General features: G+C 33.3%; 4 protein-coding genes across 5 annotated transcripts in view; 1 reads left to right on the plus strand and 3 right to left on the minus strand.

The window, feature by feature from the left end:
* LOC115986343 (heavy metal-associated isoprenylated plant protein 46-like) overlaps positions 1-19026 on the minus strand; it is a 60781-nt gene that overhangs the window by 31379 nt on the left and 10376 nt on the right. The window lies entirely within an intron of this gene.
* LOC115986338 (zinc finger CCCH domain-containing protein 48-like) lies at positions 1176-5248 on the plus strand. 2 transcript variants are annotated; one of them, XM_031109203.1, is made up of 8 exons: positions 1176-1306; positions 1787-2387; positions 2740-2925; positions 3035-3136; positions 3586-3738; positions 4264-4443; positions 4645-4742; positions 4824-5248. In XM_031109203.1, exons 2-8 carry the CDS (start codon positions 1788-1790, stop codon positions 4948-4950), a joined length of 1446 nt encoding a protein of 481 aa, XP_030965063.1. In that variant the 5' UTR covers positions 1176-1306; position 1787; the 3' UTR covers positions 4951-5248. The 2 variants fall into 2 exon arrangements, with proteins under 2 accessions (XP_030965063.1, XP_030965062.1); XM_031109202.1 differs by having other exon boundaries at positions 1176-2387.
* LOC115986345 (heavy metal-associated isoprenylated plant protein 47-like) lies at positions 5193-6254 on the minus strand. Its single transcript, XM_031109216.1, has 3 exons — positions 6061-6254; positions 5859-5943; positions 5193-5709 (listed from the first exon to the last, which is right to left on the minus strand). Exons 1-3 carry the CDS (start codon positions 6064-6066, stop codon positions 5447-5449), a joined length of 354 nt encoding a protein of 117 aa, XP_030965076.1. The 5' UTR covers positions 6067-6254; the 3' UTR covers positions 5193-5446.
* LOC115986341 (heavy metal-associated isoprenylated plant protein 47-like) lies at positions 13187-14129 on the minus strand. The gene is made up of 3 exons (XM_031109208.1): positions 13953-14129; positions 13775-13859; positions 13187-13681 (listed from the first exon to the last, which is right to left on the minus strand). The coding sequence occupies exons 1-3, from the start codon at positions 13956-13958 to the stop codon at positions 13371-13373; spliced, it is 402 nt and encodes a 133-aa protein (XP_030965068.1). The 5' UTR covers positions 13959-14129; the 3' UTR covers positions 13187-13370.

Raw genomic sequence — 19026 nt, forward strand, 5'->3', positions numbered from 1 at the left:
GTCAAAAAAAAAAAAAATTATGTTAAATTCTCTACCCAAATAAATTTGAATTTAATTAGATAGCCTACTCTAACAAAAGACACATTTGAGACTAGTTGTCTCGAATCAAAAAGCTTGCCTTATTTATTAAGGAACCAAAAAAAAAGGATTTTCAAATTAATACCAACGGTCGGAAGGGCAACCTTATTTCGGCCAAAATAGCCAACTGAGCCTAAAATCATAACTATTTAGTTAGTAGACTCCATTTACAAACTATATCACTTACTAGCATCTCGAGTGGTTGATGCTCGATTTTTGCTTATAAATCGAGTCTCAAGGACTCGATTTCCACGTTCTGATCTGGCATTTTTTGCCCACCTGGAAATCGAGTCTCTAAGACTCGATTTATAAACCAAAAAATTTTGAAAAAATTCTAAGTCTCAGTCTCTCGTACAAGCCAAATACCCAAAAAAAAAATTTAAGAAATCCAGAAGGAGATCAGAGGGAGAAAGATCAGAGGGAGAAAGAAGACTCAGATTAGAGGGAGAAAGAAGAATCAGATCAGATAGGAGCCGAAGCAGGCCTGGGCCGCGCGCGACCTGGGTCTCGCGCGGCCTGGGTCGCGCCCCGTCGTGACCTGGGTCGCGCACCGTCGCGACCTGGGTCGCGCACGGTGCGAGGCCTGCGTCTCGCGCCGTCGCGACCTGGTTCGCGCACGATGCGCAGCCTGCGCGCGACCCAGGTCGCGACGGGGCGTGACCCAGGCCGCACGCGAGCTGGCGCTGGTTCGCTCACGGTGCGCGGCCTGGGTCTCGCGGCGGTGGTCTGCTCCAATCTCGATCTTCTCTCTTTCTGTTTCTGGTGTTTTTTTTTTTTTTCTGCTCTGATGAAGTTCTGGCTGGGCTGTGAGATGTTGTAGGTATAAAAGTTAGAAATCGAGTCTTTAAGACTCGATTTCCATGTCATCGCCACGTCAAAAAATATGTCAGATCGGACCATGGAAATCGAGTCCTTGAGACTTGATTTATAAGCGAAAATCGAGCATCAAACACTCGAGATGCTAGTAAGTGATATAGTTTGTAAATGGAGTCTACTAACTAAATAGTTACGATTTTAGGGTCAGTTGGCTATTTTGGCCCCTTATTTCCACCATAAATAGACACCACCACTCTTACCTTTCAGTAATCTTCGTATACTCTCTCTCTCTCTCTCTCTCTCTCTCACTTTTCAAAATTCAAACCGTAATTTCCTCTGTTTCCCATCGGCGATTTGAGATTGTTTCTGATTGAACGAAGATCTCGGCGGCTCGATTATCAAAGTCTCTCAGGTTTGCTATTGCAATTAGATTTAGATTCAGATTTAGAATTAGAATTTCTTTAGCTATGATTGCACCGACTTTTGTAATGATCGAATCTATTCTCAGCCTTAGATAATGTTACCAAAGTAATTTACTTTCACGTTCGTTAATTTCTCAAGGGTTTGCCGATGGATCGGCGATTAGGTTTTGGAAGTTTGTATTTTGTTATGTATTTGATAAGGGATTTTGGAATAATTGGATTTTGGAATTGATTCAACAGAACAGGGAATTATCTTTATTTTTTAGTAGGGTTTTTGATTTGGCAGAACAGAGAATTTAAAATCCTTAATGGGTTAGCAAGGATTTTTTTGATTTCAGTGGGGGTTTTTTGATTTGGAATTGGATATTCTTCAATGGAAGAAAGAGAGCGGTTTTTGTTTTTGGCTGCTTCGCTTTGTGGAACGCTTTATTCATTGGTTTCCTATTCCTATTATTTGTGGGTGTTTATAGTATGGAGGTTAAAACTGCAAGAAGAGGGCCACAGAGAAAAGAAAGTTCTGTTTTTGATCGATTAGGAGCAGGACGAGGAGGGCATTTAAACAACAGCAGCAACAAGATATGCAAATTTTGGCTCAGTGGTAGATGCCTTAAAAACCCATGTAGATTTGCCCATTCAGAAACACCTGATGTGGCCACCATTCACTGTCACAGGCAGACTCCTTACTACCCTCGCTCCAGCAATGCTTTAGTTTCAAATACTTGGCGAAGGGCACCTAGGAATTCACAAAATGTTCAGGAGAAGGTTGTTAACCACAAGTCTTCCGAAAATGTTCCTGGGAAGTCTGAATCAGACTTGGATCATATTAAAAAGAAGTCGCCAGAAAGCGTTTCTGAGAGTTCTTCAGAATGTTTTGTTCTTGAAAATGATTCTAATCTGGAGAATGTGGTTGAAGAAAAGCCTCTGGAGCATGTTCCTAAGAAAACCGCAGAAAGGGTTTGTGAGTTCTGGGTGCAAGGGACGTGTGTCTATGGTGATCAGTGCCCTTACCTACACTCATGGTTTCGTGGGGATAAGTTCAAAAGGTTGGCAGAGCTTCAAGGGCACAACAAGGTACCTATTTGTGTTTGATGAACTGTATTCTTCCATTTCCATTAAAATTTGTGTGTAAATTTTTATATTTGGACTCTAATTTAATAATGAGACCTGAATACAGTTTATGCGAAAGTTTAACTTTGGCCTAGGCTAGCCTAATTAGTTGTTTCATCATTTGAATACTAATATAGTCCATTCATGGTATCTAGATTATAGAAATTTGATTTGTTCCTGAATAAGAACATGCAATGGGATTCATAAATGACAATTGATGGAAGACCAAAAGACAATGTTGGTTTATAGAACTTTTATCCTATAGATAGAGCAAGTTGTGTTTGGAAAACCATATTTATGAGTTCTTTGATAACAGGCACTCAATGGAATTGCACTTCCTATAAGATGCAACAAGCTTTGTTCAGGTAGCAGTGATGGAACAATTCGGCTTTGGGACTGCCATACTGGTCAATGTGCTAATGTGACTAACATTGGTGGTGAAGTTGGTTCTGTTTGTAGTGAAGGCCCTTGGCTCTTTGTTGGCATGCCAAATGTTGTGAAGGTGAGCTAAAAACTGAGTAATTTTGTGATTTTTTTTTTGTTGTTTTTATTTTTTCGGATTTTTTTAGTTCAAGATGTGACCTTGATTTGGCATGTTGGTGATGTTGCAGGTGTGGAATACTGAATCAGGTGCTGAATACAGTCTCAATGGACCTGTTGGGCAAGTCAATGCATTGGAATCTGTTTACAATTTGCTTTTTGCTGGGGTAGAGGTAAGCTGCTTTGCTGACAGTTTAGAATTCTTGCATTCTCTAACTAGCTAACTAGCTTTTATTCTTTCTATTTGATTAAATTTGGGTAATGTTGAGTTCAGGGTGTTTCCCTTCTCAGAATTTTTTTTAGTTGTTTGAGAAAAAACTTATCTCTTTATATTCCATGTACTTTGATATTGTGTGTCATATCCATAGCAGATGCTTGGGGCTGGTGCAGTTGGTTATCATGCTTGTGTCACACACTAGAGTTTCCCAGTTTGAACTGGGGGCTAAGACACTACTGTCAAAGCTGTTTGCTTTTACTTATTAAAAGGGGGGTGGTGGGGAATGACCAATGTTAATGCTTGATGTCTCACTAGATTTTGGTGTTGAGTGTTTCATGTGTGTACATCACTTATATTCTAATTAAAGTTGGTCCAGAATTAATGTAGTATTACTTTTGATTGCAGGATGGTGTTATTTTGGCATGGAAAGGCACTTATGAAACTAACATTACATTTCAATTTGCCGCAACCCTTGAAGGCCACACGCATGGTATAACATCTTTAGTTGTTGGAGGAGGCAACAGGCTGTACTCAGGTTCCAAGGACCACACAATAAGGGTTAGTTTTTTCTCTTTAAGAATTTTTTCCCCCTTTTGTTGTATCTCTTATGTTGTGAGTAGTTGGTATTTGAAGAGAGCTTGATTATTTAAGATCGTTGGTTCTTTCTTCTCTTTGCTTGCTTCTTCTATATTGGAAGGACTGTGGTTCGATAGTATCTCATTTAGACCTGGTGCTGACCTTTTGTTTTAGTGATTCTGTATTGTTCTTTTCTGAAATTTCCCCTTTTCAAATCTTGCATCAAACCAAATGATGTACTCTCCCTCATGTATATTGCAGGTAACAATAACATATCCTTGTTTTAGTGACTAAATTATTTATGTTAAATTGATTAAGTTCTACTCTGTAAAACTTAGCAATATATATCTTATGTGGTACTGATATGATTTGAATCTATTAAACATCCTTTTTTTTTTCTTTTTTTGTTGTTGTCATTTTCTTTATATGTGCAAAAGGACCATATATTTTGTTTTGATTTGTTAGAAAAATAATAGTAATTAATTTCTGTTCTTATATTTTGTTCAGGTTTGGGATCATGAAAATTGGCAGTGTATTATGACATTGAATGGGCATGATGATGTTGTGAAGTCTCTCATGTGCTGGGACAAGTATTTGTTCTCTTGTTCATTGGATTGTACGATAAAAGTTTGGGCTTCTACTGAGGATGGCAGTTTGGAAGTAATCTATACTCACAGTGAAGAACATGTAAGTTATTGAACCACAAATAGTTTCATTTACTTTCTTATTTGCTTCCCTTCTTAAGTAATTGAGTTGTGCTACAGTCGTTGAGCAGAAACTCAATTGGTGTATTATTTTGTTGCAATGCCATGTTGTTGATGTTGTAGCCTTAATTTTTCAAAACTGTCAACTAATTGGAATCTGGATGGCATGATTTTCATGGTACAGGGTATCCTTGCACTTTCTGGGATGACTGATCCGGATGTTAAACCAATCTTGTATTGCTCTTGTAGCGATAAATCTGTCCACCTCTATAAACTGCCAACGTGAGTACTGTTCTCCCTTTGTCAAAAATATTTCTTCTTTTCCCTCTTGGATTTGACTAATATTAGTGATTTTTGTTTTAGATTCACTGACAGGGGCAGACTGTTTGCAAAACAAGAAATACAGACTCTTCAAATAGGTCCTGGGGACCTCTTTTTTACTGGGGATCAGACTGGTTTGCTGACAGTTTATACGTGGCTAGCAGACTAATGGCTGAGACGTGCCCAAGACTAGTAAAAGCATGATTTTTATTAGTTATGGCAAACAATGTAGAGTATTTTAAGTACATTTTCCAATGTACAGTATTTTTAGTACATTTTCCAATGTACAATATTGATAGATGTTTTTGAGGTCTACTAGGAGGTTTAGAATTCCATTTTTTAGCCATTGCTCAGTTTAGAGAACTTTCGCAAATAATATTGAAGAAATGTATTTTAACAATAAACCATATACCTTGAACTAGATCCTTATTTCTTATTAGATTACATGAATATAATTTCTTAGTCAATCACACTTTCTTTTACAAAATTTTTCTCTTCTATTAAAGAGATAGACCATAGAAAGTCATTCCACACTTCTTACACGTGGTGCTCTACTTGTGATTTTTGAATTAAATTCAATGGCATGAATCGTTTGTAGAATCTAAGATATAGCATCTAAGCAACTCTACCTATGTTTTAGCCATTGACAAAATTCATACACATGGTCACATAATAGTACAAGAGTCTTGGTTGTTGTCTGGGACGTCATACGTGTAATAATATGGCACACTAGCTTGATAAGCTGGCCAAACCATTGGTTGTATTCCGTTGTGTTTGTCCCCCTCATAACTGATTGGTGAGAGGCTCATTAATTCAGCAGATCCAACTTTCTTCCTCAGCAAAGATGTCAAGTGGACTGAATCAATGTCATTCCCAACAACAACAATTTGACTGCTATCCTCACCTTGTAAAGATACTGATTCAACACCTTAAGCACCAAAAAGAAACATCATTAATTTTAAATTCCTAAGTGAAACTTTGTTGAACTTAATTGAAGTAACTGGGAGAGTAAACAATTACGTAAAGAGCATGTAAATTTGGTTCAATGTTAACAATTGAAAGAAAAAAAATGATTACCTTGTACACCAACTGCAATCCGCAAGGCCTTGGTCCGAGCATTCTTTTTGCCATTATTCAAGTTCACCCGGATCACTACCTTTTGCTACAATAAAGTTAATAAGTGGCAATTAGTATTACGTTACATGACATAATTTGAATTTGGAAGTACAATAAGGAACAGAACTTCTAAATCATTGTTGAGCATGGTATTCACTAGTACCTTCATTTTCTTCGTCAGAGAGTTCAAATTCTTATCAGGGAGGAGCAGGGTGATGTTTTTGATAGCTTATAATTTCTGGGTGTCGAAGCTTGATTTTTACAAACAAGATGAATGGGAGGGACATATATATATAGGATTAAGTTTCCACTAATGACTGAGATTAATGGTCTGTTTGGAAGTTAAAAAAAGGAGGGAGAGTAGAGTAGAGGGAGGGAGAGTAATTCAATTATCTTGTTTGGAAGTTTTTTAAGGAAGGAGGGGGAGAAGTTTGGAGGGGTTTGGAGGGGTTTCAACTACCTCTAACCCCTCATTTTTAATTCCCCAAATTGGAGAGATTTGGAGGAAGAGTAGAGTAGATAAAATATTGATCAAATAAATTCTCCAATTTACCCTATCTAAATTAACAAAATTACAATCCAATTATATAAATAATCTTTGATTATTTAAAAAGAAATTCTTCAATATTTGACAGGATATTTTCTCCGAGAAAGTAACATTTTACCTAGAAACAAGCAGTAATTAACGAAGTCATTGTTAATAGTACAGAAAAACAACCACAACCGCATCATTCGCATTTGACAATTAAGAGGAAAATAGATCAGAAAAGAGAAAATGAAAATCTAGAGCAGCAGATTGGATCATCTTCTAGAACTCCTCGAAGTTGATATTTTCATCGCCATCAGAATTGACTGATCGGATCATCCAGTGGCAATCTTCGACGGAGCATTTCATGCCCAAGCGGTTGAGGACGAGGTGGAGCTCGATGGCGGAGATGAGGCCGTTCTGGTCCTAATCGTAGAGCTTGAACGCGTCGCGGAGCTCGGAGGCTCCGCCATCTTCGGAGATGGAGCGGCAAACTCAGTCAGGGAAATGAAGCAGTCATGGTCGGAGTCGAGCTCGTCCATGACACGACAGAGCTCGTCCTCATCCTTTTAATATATATGTGAGAAATGCTCGCATCGTTTTGTTTGGTTGCTGGGAAAGTGTGGGAAAGAAACGAATTATAAAGGCCTCTGTTTGGTTAATGAGAAAGAAAATGATAAAGGACTTGACGATAAAGAAAAAAAAAAAATGATCATCAAATAGACCCAACCCGAACTGAAAATGAATCTTCATCTAGGAAAAAAAAAAAAAAAAAAAAGGCTAGGAAGACCCGACTTGAACAGAAAATGAATATTCATCAAAATGATAGTTTTTTTTTTTTGGGTTAATGATAAAGGAATTTTTTTTTTCTTTTATCTGTGAGTTGAATTATCAAAATTAGCTTGTTTCCTCTTTTTTTTTTTTTTTTTTTGTTTATTTGGGTGTTTTGAGAGAATTAGTAAATTAATTTGTAATATTTTGAAAATTTTAATGTGTTTTTCTGTTTTTTGATGAGAGGCAATTTTAGCATTTCCACCAAAACCCCATCACAGGTTTTTATTTTTATTATAATTTGTTTTGAGATAATAAAAATTATTTTATAATAGTTAATAGTAGTTTTATACTTTTACTAGTGGTATTTGAGGGAATGAGAATGTTGATTAAATAATTATTTAATTTAACAAATTAATCATAAATCAATGTTGCAAGTCTATTTTTAAATAGGGGTAAATTTGTCTATTTAAATCATTTCCTCTCATTTTCATTCTAATTTTTAAAACATCCAAACAAAAGGAAGGGCTAATTACTCCCTTCCCCCTTATTAATTTTAAAAACATCCAAATAAGGTGAAGGATAACTATTCCCTCTACTCTCCTCCCCACTACTCTACTCCCCTCTACTCTCCTCCTTCTCTAAACTTCCAAACAGGCCATAACAACTTTTTGTTTGTCTTCTCTAGCTCTGCATAAAGTTTTGGGTCTACTACTTTAAGTGGTTTTCACATTCACACGGTTTCTTTATGAAACCCAAATGACGCGGGCAGCATAGGCCGCCGCTTTTTACTCGTAGTTGACTCCGGTCAAATATAAATAATTTTTTTTTAATGAAGATGACAATTTTATTTTAAAAACAAATTTGTATAAAATGTGTGGGTTCTAGTTAGTTTAATTGGTAAATTCTCTAATAGTTAAATAAAATATTTGATGTTCAATCTTCACCACAAAAAAAAAAAAAAAATTGATTAATATCTTTGTCTGATGATAAAGAATTATTATAAAAAACAGACATCATAGGTTGAAACTCTTAAAAAAAAAAAAAAAATAACGAGGGCAAAGAAAGCCATAGGATTACAAGATATTTCTCTTTGCACGATTGCACCTGCCAGTAGACATGAATTCAGAAATGGGGGATTATCTTTTATTCAAATACGTGCCTCTGGTTGAGTAGAAGTATAACAGGATAATCATTTCACTTGAAATTTTATTTGATTATGACCAAATATAAGGATTGTAATTTTATTTTATTTCCTAGATATACATTTTTTTGGCACTACATATATCCTTAAGTATGTAATATATAATTTTTTTTTTAGTATATAATATATACATATATATATATATTTTTTATAAGATATAATATATAATTTTTTTTTTTGATAAGATATAATATATAATTTAAACTATGAAATGGATACATTGTAAATAATATGTATGATAAGGGAAAATTTTACACTTCCCTATACTTTTTTTTTTTTTTTAATTTCTAATGAAAAAAAGACTGTCACATTGAATAGTATCAGGCAACATCGAAAAATAAATTTTATCATTTTATATGATAACCCATTTTCTCTTTTTTCTTTTAATTTTTTTTTTGGTTGTTATTTTGGGCAAATAATAACAAACTTATACATGACAAGAATTTTATAATATTTGTTAATAATTGAAGTTGCATTGACCATGGAAACCATTATAGACATTTAAGATACGATTGAATGACTCCTATAATTTTAAGTATCAGCTTTAGTTATTTACCCCAAAAAAGAGAAAAAAAAGGATCGTCCCCTAACATTTTTTTTTTTTTGAGAAACAAGTCCTTTACCTAACTTAAGAGCAATAATACCAACGCAACTACTTTTGTTACACATCATCAAAATTAATCATGTAAAGTTTCTTAAAAAAAAAAAAAAAAATTAATCATGTAAAATGTTGAAACAAATTTTATGCCTCCCCAACTTCTTGGGTAACCAATCTGCCAACCTTATGGAAAATTAAGTCAAAAGTTACAAGCATTCAAGACAAATGACCATTCTAAAACAAAAGCACTTTTTTGAGGTAAATGATTAGTTCCTAAAGCAAAAGCACTTGATTTATATAGGAAAACAGTAGAATCGAATCAATCGATTGGAACAACGTGCAACACGGCATGACCAATTATTGGACGTGTTCAACCCCTTTTTCTACTCGTTTGATTGATTTTCTTGGAACTTTTTTTCTTTTTCAAAGAGAAATGCTAGGTTCTCAATATTTTTACAACACTTTTAGAAAAAATCATAAGTAGCAAGTTGTTTGTTATTGGTGAAAAAAATAATTTCAGTGATAGATTCAAATTAGAACCAATAATAACTTACTACTTATGATTTGTTATAAAAATGTTATAAACATAACACTTTTCTTTTTTTATTTAAACAAGGGAAATGCTAACGAGTGCCCTTAGGGCACTGGTTAATAATTCATTTAAAGAAAGTTTTTATGGAAAATGAAAAAAATAATAATTAATATTTTGACCGCTTTTTTTCATTTCTTATAAAAATAGTATCAAAACTTTCCTAAAATGAATTATTAATGAGTAGGGCACTCGTTAGCATGACCCTTTAAACAACACTTCAAATATATATATATATATATATATATATATAAAATACATCATATGAAAGAGCATGAGGTTATTCATGTGTTTCATTTCTTGAGATTTTAGTTATTTAAGATTTCACCTTAACAAAATTTGCATTTATATAAAAGTATTAATTCATTAAATTAGCCAAATGAGTAAATGCACATATGAATTATCTATAGCTATGCATTAATTATCTAATAGGATAAATACATTTATTTTTATTATATTAATTATTTTTAGTGCACTAATTATTTAAGTATAATGAAATTATATTATCATTTTTCTAAGATTTATAGGAAAAACAATTGATTTGAATTATGATATTCTTGCTCAAATTTAATTACTTCTGAATCAGTTCAAGCAAAGTCTAACCAAAAAAAAAAAAAATTTAATAACACATTCAATAATACAAAATAATAATAATAATAATAATAATGGAAGGATATTTGTATTTTTATTTTATCAAAACGATATTTGCATTTTTTTTTTTTTTTGAGAAGTCTATATTAGTCACTATATCATGCAATTTTTAAATTTGTAAACACATATTATATGATCAAATTACTACATCACTCATATCATAAAATAGAACTTTAAAAATTACAATTTTTTATAAGGAAAATTATTAAAATATTATAAGAAACTAATAACAAAATGCACCGCACATCATTAAAATATTATTGTAAAAGAACTTTATCCGGATAAAAAGCAGTAAAAGAGCTTTAACTTGATAAAAGCAATGCAACTGCAGCTTGTTTAGGCTTCAAGTATTTTCTATACACAGCTAGAACCTAGCTTCTCTAGGCCATCTTGTGAAACCTCATCAATTGTTTAACACAATCCTTACTTTAGAAACAAAATGGCAAAACAGGCTTTAGCCTAATAAAAATAGAAAATGAATAAAAGGAATGAAGCAAACTATACTTATGTCAGTTGCGGCTTTGAGAAGACAGATTAATACTCCAATGTCTTGGTCCAAGCTGGTGTTTTTTGTTGAATACACTGAGTTACATGTGGGCTGGAAACAGATAGATGTAGGAACAGTAAAGTTCTATCCCAAATTGTCAAGAATTATTTTTTCCATCCAAAATCATTTTGATCCGTGTAACCTATGTATGCAGTTTTACAAACTTTTTGAGTTAGTACATAACACAATTATTAACATCATCTTACAGTTAAAATATATATGATACTGAAATGCACCAAAATAATAAATTTGAAAATTAAAAAATTGAAATAATATGACCCATCTAAGAAATAATTAACATCAACTTATTAAGCCAAAAATATGCAAATTAAAAGGGAAGTGCAAAGTTTTATCAAAGCGAAACTTTCTCTTTCTATGATCTATGTTCAATGGTTGCCATATTTATTTATGAAAAAACAATATACTTATGGACAAAATTTCAAATTGAAAAATTTTCATATGTTTGAGACTCTTACAAAATTAAAAATCTAGCACTTCCTATAAACCTTAGGCTCTTTCCTTTTTTATTTTTTTTTGTGGTAATTTCCCATCAATTTTATTTTCAAGGATATTCATGACAGGATACTATAAATTTCACTTTATAAATTGATGTGTTACTTAAAAATATATATTTAAAAAAAATCATAAACTTTACCGATTGATATATATATATATATATATATATATATATAAAGGTATAAAACCTTTAAACTCTTATAATATAATTAATTGACCTTTAATATTTTTCCTCAAAAGGTGCCTTAACTTTGTGCCCCACATTTGAACTGCAAACTCACATGACTAAGCTCAGCTACATGCTAGTGGTTGATGGCCTAATGTTGTGGTTCTTTCTGTTGCATTGTCACGCATTATGTTAAGATAAGTTAGCGACTAGACCTAGGTTCTTTAAGGTAGTTAAGTTTGGTATTCTTTCATTGCCGGGTGCTTCAAGAAGGTTTCCAATTTGTCACTATTGAAAATACAATTTGTATTAGTAAACAATAATCATGGCTAAGTAATGTAGTGAAAATTTGTATAGAAGAGTTATGGCAAAATGCTTGTGACAAGCTTAGAAGATTGAGGTGGTTGAAATATTAAAGGAGAAATTTATTGTATGAGAAGAGTAATAGTCAAGGAAAGCAGTAATACAATAATAGTAACTAACAAAGAGGGTGTTTGAGAGTTAACCAAGGTACACATTGCTTGTGTAGCTTCAAGGTTTGGTGTACGGCATCTAGAAACCATTGGTGGGCTGTTTAGCTATAGGCTTTGGTCATGTAGGGACAGCTTCATATAACCTTTTTGGTTGGACTTGTGGCTCATAGTTTTTGCAACTTCAAGCTAAAACTAACTGTGTTTTACAAATACAATGCAAAACAAGAAAGATATGAAAATCTATATAGAAGTATAAAAGTAAAGAAGAATACGAGTGAGTGCTAGGGAGAGATGTAGTTGAGTTAGCACAAACCAAAGGGTCCAAGATTGTGTTTCTGTGTCTTGGGGGATTTTCATATTTCTGGTTCAAATTGATGAGTAAGTAAGAGGAGTGACACTTATTAGTGTTGCCAGATGAAATGGAATAGATTTAGGACTTGCTGAATTTGAGGGCGTGAATATTGGAAATTTGGAATTTTCTGAGTAAAATTGGGTGATTTTTTTTCTTTTTTTCTCTCTCTAAGTGAAGGAACCTGGGTTCCTTCTTTTTTGCCTCTTCTATTGAATGTTTGCTCCCCTTTTATTCATAAAATGCTTGGATTTTTAGATCCAAGGGTTTAGGTGTCCAATTTTATTGGGCCCTTTGCCCCACATTTAGCTATGATCTAAGAAAAAGGTGGAGTAGTGTTGACTTGCATCTGGGTCCCTTATGATGATGGATCTCTCAAATGGCCATAACTTGGCCTAGTTTCTTGTCAATCTTGAGAAATAGGATTGTAATAGACTTTGTGAGCCTGAGTTGATCAATCTTGTTGACTGGCCACATGAACTTGATGAGTTATATCGATGGGTTTTAGGCTTTTAGCCTGAACTACATGAGCCAGAGTTTAGCTGATTTTGTGGGCTGAGTTTTTTCAATTTTATAGCTAAAATAACGGATTTTGGGTTTTGTCTTTTTTTTTTTTTTTGAGATAAGTATGATAATAGCCCAAAGATGTGCAACAAGTGTCCTACCTATAAAGTATGAAGTTCTGCAGAGATCATTCATTTCATTTAATAAATAACTTGGGATTGAAAGACAATTGGATCTCTTTATCCTACTTTAATAGATGTTTTGAGGTCGACTTAGAGACTTAATTAGTCCATTTTCAAGCAATTGCTCAGTTAAGAGAATTTTCATTGATGCAATATGAAGAAATGTATTTCTACAACAAACCATTTGCCCATTACATGTACATAATTTCTTATTCAACAACACTCTTTCTCTATAATTTTATTGTCACTTCATATCATGATTTAAGACAAAATTTTCAATTTTCAATTGAATAAAAACTATAGAAAATCAATACACACTTCCTAAACTTTTCTCTAAGATACGGCACCGAAGAAACTTTACCTAAGTTTTAGCCATCAAATAATTCCTACGCATAGGTCACAAAATAGTGCAAAAGTTCTGGTTGTAATCCATTGCATCGTATACATAATGATATGGCACACTAGGTTGATAATAATATGGCACACCAGCTTGATAAGTTGGCCAAACCATTGATTGTATTCCAGATTCACTAGGTTTGGTCTCTTGCTTTTGTTTTTCCCCCTCAGTACTGACTGGGGAGACACTCGTTAAATCAGCAGATCCAACTTTCTTCCTCAGCAAAGATGTCAAGTTGACTGAATCAATGTTGTCCCCAACAACAACAATCTGACTGTTATCCTCACCTTGTAGAGCGACTGATTCCACACCTTAAGCACCCAAAAGGAAAACAATCTCATCGTTAATTTTAAACTCCTGATCAATTTTAACAACGATCAGATAAAAAACATAAAAATGAGTACCTTGTAGACCAACTGCAATCTGCATGGCCTTGGACCGAGCATTCTTTTTGCCATTATTTAAGGTGATCCGGATCACTACCTTTTGCTGAATAAAGTTTAGAAGTGTCAATTAATGACATAAAAATGATTGGAAGTACATAAGGAACAGAATTTCTAAATAACTGTTCAGCATCATTACCTTCATTTTCTTGGTCAGAGAGTTCAAATTCTTATTAGAGAGCTGCAGGGTGTTTTGTTTAGCTAGCTAGTTCTGGGTGTTGTTGCTTAATGTCACAAACAAACACAAAGGGATGTATTCCCTACGTCAGAGAGTTCAAAATCTTATCTGGGAGCAAAGTGTGTTTAGCTATCTAATTCTGGGTGTCGTAGCTTAATGCCACAAACAAGCTGATAGGGATAATATATATATATAGGCGTAAGTTTAAGTTCACAGTTACACTTAAAACAACCTTTTGTTTGTCCTGTTCAGTTTAGCTCCCCAGAAAGTTTGGTCTACTACTTTTTGCGGCTTAAACACGGTTTCTTTTTGAAACCCAAAGAATGGTTTGGTAGACTTAGTTGACGGGGCCATATTTCAAATATAAGGACTGTCATCATTGATTGTGGACTGTAAAGTGTGAACTGGATCCATTATACTTTAAATTCTGAAGGATTATGGTCAAGATCAAACAAAAGGATTGAATTTTATTTCATAAATGCCCGCCATTTTGGAATGAATCCGGAATAACCAGGGAATGAATCCAGAATAAATAAGATGTAAAAGAAGGGATAAATTTTAGGAGTGATGATTTGTGTTCGCGTGTCAGATTCACGTTGTATCGACTTATAAGTATTCAACTATATGGGTTAACACAAACCCAACATATTTATTAAACGGGGTAAGATCCCTCAACTTTAAAATGATCTATTTATTAAACGGGTCAGTTATGTCAACATTTTTAACAAATTTTATCAAAGTGAAAAAAAAAAAAAAATAGTATTAACCAAATTAATCTAAACTATGAAAAACCAAAAAATAAATAAAATTTTTAAATATAAAATTCATAAATAACAAGTAAATGTATCACAAATAATCATTCAAAATTAAATTATATCTTAATATCACAAATAATTAATCACAATATGTCAAAAAAAAAAAATCACAACAACTAATGAGTTTATATACCTTGAGTTTGAATGGTATATTGATAAAATTTCATTTAATTAAATGAGTCAAACAAGTTCTATAAGTTGGACACGAACTTAACACATTTATTAAACGAATTAGTCCAACCAACCCAAATATAACACGAATCCATTAAGTCTTAGCTCATAACCTGCTTGTAGTGACCCAAAACGGGGTTCTGCAATCCATGAAATCCCACATCGCCTAGGGAAGCATATGAGGATGTGCTTATAAGGAGTGACCTTCCTTTAATGTGTAGAGGCCTTTTCTCCCTAATTTCATGTCGTGTCAAATTTTGCCACCCTAACTAAATTTTACACTTTCTACTCTTTTTTTTTTTTTTTAACAGAAAAGAAAGTAACTCATTTCATATTGAATAGTAAAGTTACAATTTTTTAGAGCTTTTTATTTTAATTTTACAAGTTAGATTTTGATAGGGTAGAAGTAATATAATGTCTACAATGAAAAGTCGTCACATCACATGAAAAAACTTTTTTTTTTCTTTTAAATTTTCATTTGTTTGTCATTTTAGACAAATAATAACATACTTAGAGCATTGACTTCAGGTGTGCCAAATACTGAATTTTTAGCATTTGGCACACCAAAATCCATGCTTCATAAGATGTGCCAAATACCAAAAGAAATGGTATGGAACTACAATGATGTTCTATAAATGGCATAGTACAGTCAAAATACTATAAATTTTTTAATGGTTTTTTCTCACTCCTCGTGTCACGTCTCCTTTATAAGACATCTTTCTTCTCTCTCATTCCACTATTCTCTTTCAAAAAAGCTAATTTGTAACTTATATATATATATATATATATATATATTCAAATGAGTATTTTTAAGATTCTTTTAATGTGTCTAAAATCTTAAAATAGAACATGTAATGTAGAGTGTATTGTAAAATGATCTAGTAAAAAAAAAAAGTTTTAGTGTGTCGAAATAGCATTTAGCATAGCACAACTGATGCTAGTGCTCTTAGAGCGTCAGCTGATGTAAAAAAATGCTACATTCATATACCAAATCTTACTTTTACTACTTTAATATAGCATTTGAATAAAAACATTCTACATCACATGTTCTAATTTCATGTTCTATTCTTTTCTTTATTAATTTCTCTTTCTTCCTCTTCACTAACTCTCTCTCTCTCTCTAAAACTCACCACTGCCCATCACCATGAAAACCAATCAAAATCACTGCCATCTGAAACTCACCATCACTAGAGGGGGGGGGGGGGAACTGAAAACACCATCTGAAACTCACCACCACTGGAGGAAAAAGAAAATCAACCGACTCGCGACTTAGACCACTCAAATCAACAATGACAAAGCAGCGAGAAGGCGAGACGACGAGGCGGCATGCAAAGGTGGTGGCAAAGAGAGGTTGGGATTGGTTTCAAAGAGAGAGAGAGAGAGAGAGAGAAATGAATAAAAAATGTTTTTAGTTTTAGCATTTGTGTCCGTACTGTTCTATTTGTAGAATGGTAAGGTCACAAATGCTACAAATTTTTGGCATTTAGAACATCTCAAGCAACTTATTTTCTAGTGTTTGGTGTGCTAAATGCTAAAAATGTAGGGTTTAGCATATGATGCTAATGCTCTTATTAGAGCATTAACATAAGGTGTTCAAAAGAAAATCTATTTTAACATACCAAAAAGTTACTTTATACTTTTAGCATAGCATTTATAATATAACCTACATCACATCTCTTTCTTTAGCATATCACTCATTAAAATTACTTAAAAAAACTCCTACCTTCTATTAAAACAAAAAACAAAGACAAAAAAAACATCACCACCCTCAGAAGCAACAACCACCATAGGAACCCACTGCCACCACTGGAACAAAAATTTCAAACCAAAACCCATTGAAACTCACCTAAAACCTAAGCAATCCAACTCAAAATCAACCCACCACCACCCATAGCTTGCTAGCCACCACCACCTTCCAAAAATACCAAAATAAAACCCCAAAATCAACCCAAACCCCCTAAAAGACAAAACAAAAAAGCAAAAAATTTAGATGAATCTAATCAACCAACCAAAAATCAACCCAAAAACCTCTTCGCCAACACCAACCCACCAAATATCTAATGACCCACAAAACCAACCATCACCACCATAAATAACACCCATATACATAACCTAGCAATATTGACCACCTCTTCGCCACCACTAACACCATTTACACAACCCTGCAAAGAGTGTGGCATAAAGAGTGCTAGGTTCAGATTTAGAACAATTTGCAAACCATGAGCACAAACTTGTCTAGTATAGATCTTAGATTCTATAGGGTATATTAAACAATGCTCAAGGTGCTGCAAGTCTGAATACAAGAACAAGGAAGCTGCAGGTTCAAGAATTCGAAACATGCTAGGCTCGATCGATCGAGACTGTGGTTCAACTAATCGAGATTATGGTTCAACCAATTGAGATTTGAATCAATAGAATTTATTTTTCGTCTCATCAGCCCATTAAGCCCAGTAAGTGATTAGGGTTTCAAATCTAATTTACATAGTATTTAAATGAAACCCTAAGACACATTTTGTTATGACTTGGGAGCTTCTCTTTTGAGATCTAAAAGGTTTTGTGCCTACTCCTTTCAAAGTCACTACCAGAAATCAATCTACATACCATTAGAACTGGTAGAACCAAAGTTGCTACATATCAATCATCAAAGGTGCTAGATCCATACCTTCATGGGTGGTCTTGGAGTTATAGATTGGAGGTTTATGTTGGAGATCTAAAGGGTGAACTGGAAGTTCATGTTGGAGCTCATCCACATCAAAGAAGTCTGAGGGGTTCAGAACTAGATTGGATAATCTTAGCTAAGTTTACTACAAATGGTATGTTTTTTTACTATAAACTTTTATTTGATATAGTTGATTGTTCTCTTAAGATCGTTCCCTCCAGATTTTTTACCTTAAAGCTAGATTTTTTCATTGATTTTCCTGAGTCACCATATCTTGTGTTATTTAGTTTTCCATTATGCATGATATGTTTGATGAATATTTAGCCTAGATCTACCTAAGTGACCTAAGTAATAATTTGGCTATTAAATTATATTAAACACAAGTGTTTTCAGAGGTCTAAAAACTAACAGAGAGAAATAGGAGAGAGACGGATTTGAAACGAAAAGGAGATGAAAACGAAGCCACCCTCACGATGGCAATGGCATTGAGTGGCTTTATGTGGAGCAGAAACCGTGGGCACAACTATGGTTGAATCGGTTTGACAGAAGAGATAGGGGTTGAGTGAGAGAGAGGAAAGAGAAAAGAGAAACAAAACTGAAAGAGAGAGAAACAAATGAATAAAAAATGAGTTTTTACATTTAGCATTTGGTCCATATGCTTCTAATAGTAGAAGCATACGGACAAAAATGCTAAAAAAATAATAATAATTGCTAAAATAACAATATAAGCTAAAAAAAAAAAAATTTGGGACATTTGATATAGGTGTGTTTTTAGTGTTCGGTGTGTTAAATACTAAAATTTTAGTGATTAAAACACTTAAATGCTAGTGCTCTTATACATGACAATAATTTTATCATATTTGTTAATAACTTAAGTTTTATTGAACTATAACACCGTAATAAACATTTGAGGTGCCCTACTAGTGAATGACTCCTATAATTTTAAGTATCATTGATTCTCAAAAAAAATTTATAATAATTTAAGTAAGGAAAAGTTAACGAATGCCCTAAGCGCATTGGTTTGGAAATATTTTTAGAAACAATTTATGGGAAAAGAAAAAAGTAATTGCTTTTTATTATTATTATTATTATAGTTTTTTATAACAAATGCACTAAAAGTACTAGTTAACCAGTACCTTTTAAGTATCATCCTTTGCCTAACGAAGAGCAATACTAACACAATTAATTTTATTATACATCCATCATAATTAATCACTAAAAATGTTTGTAACAAATTTTGTTTTTCCCTAACTTATTGGTTAACTTCAGCCAAAAAAAAAAAAAACTTATTGGTTAACTAATCTGCCTACCTTTATGGAAAATTAAAGTCAAAAGTTACAAGATTTTATGGAAAATGTTCGTTCTAAATCAAAAGCACCTTTTATTTATA

This window comes from Quercus lobata, chromosome 4 (genome assembly GCF_001633185.2).
Source record: "Quercus lobata isolate SW786 chromosome 4, ValleyOak3.0 Primary Assembly, whole genome shotgun sequence".
NCBI lineage: Eukaryota > Viridiplantae > Streptophyta > Magnoliopsida > Fagales > Fagaceae > Quercus > Quercus lobata.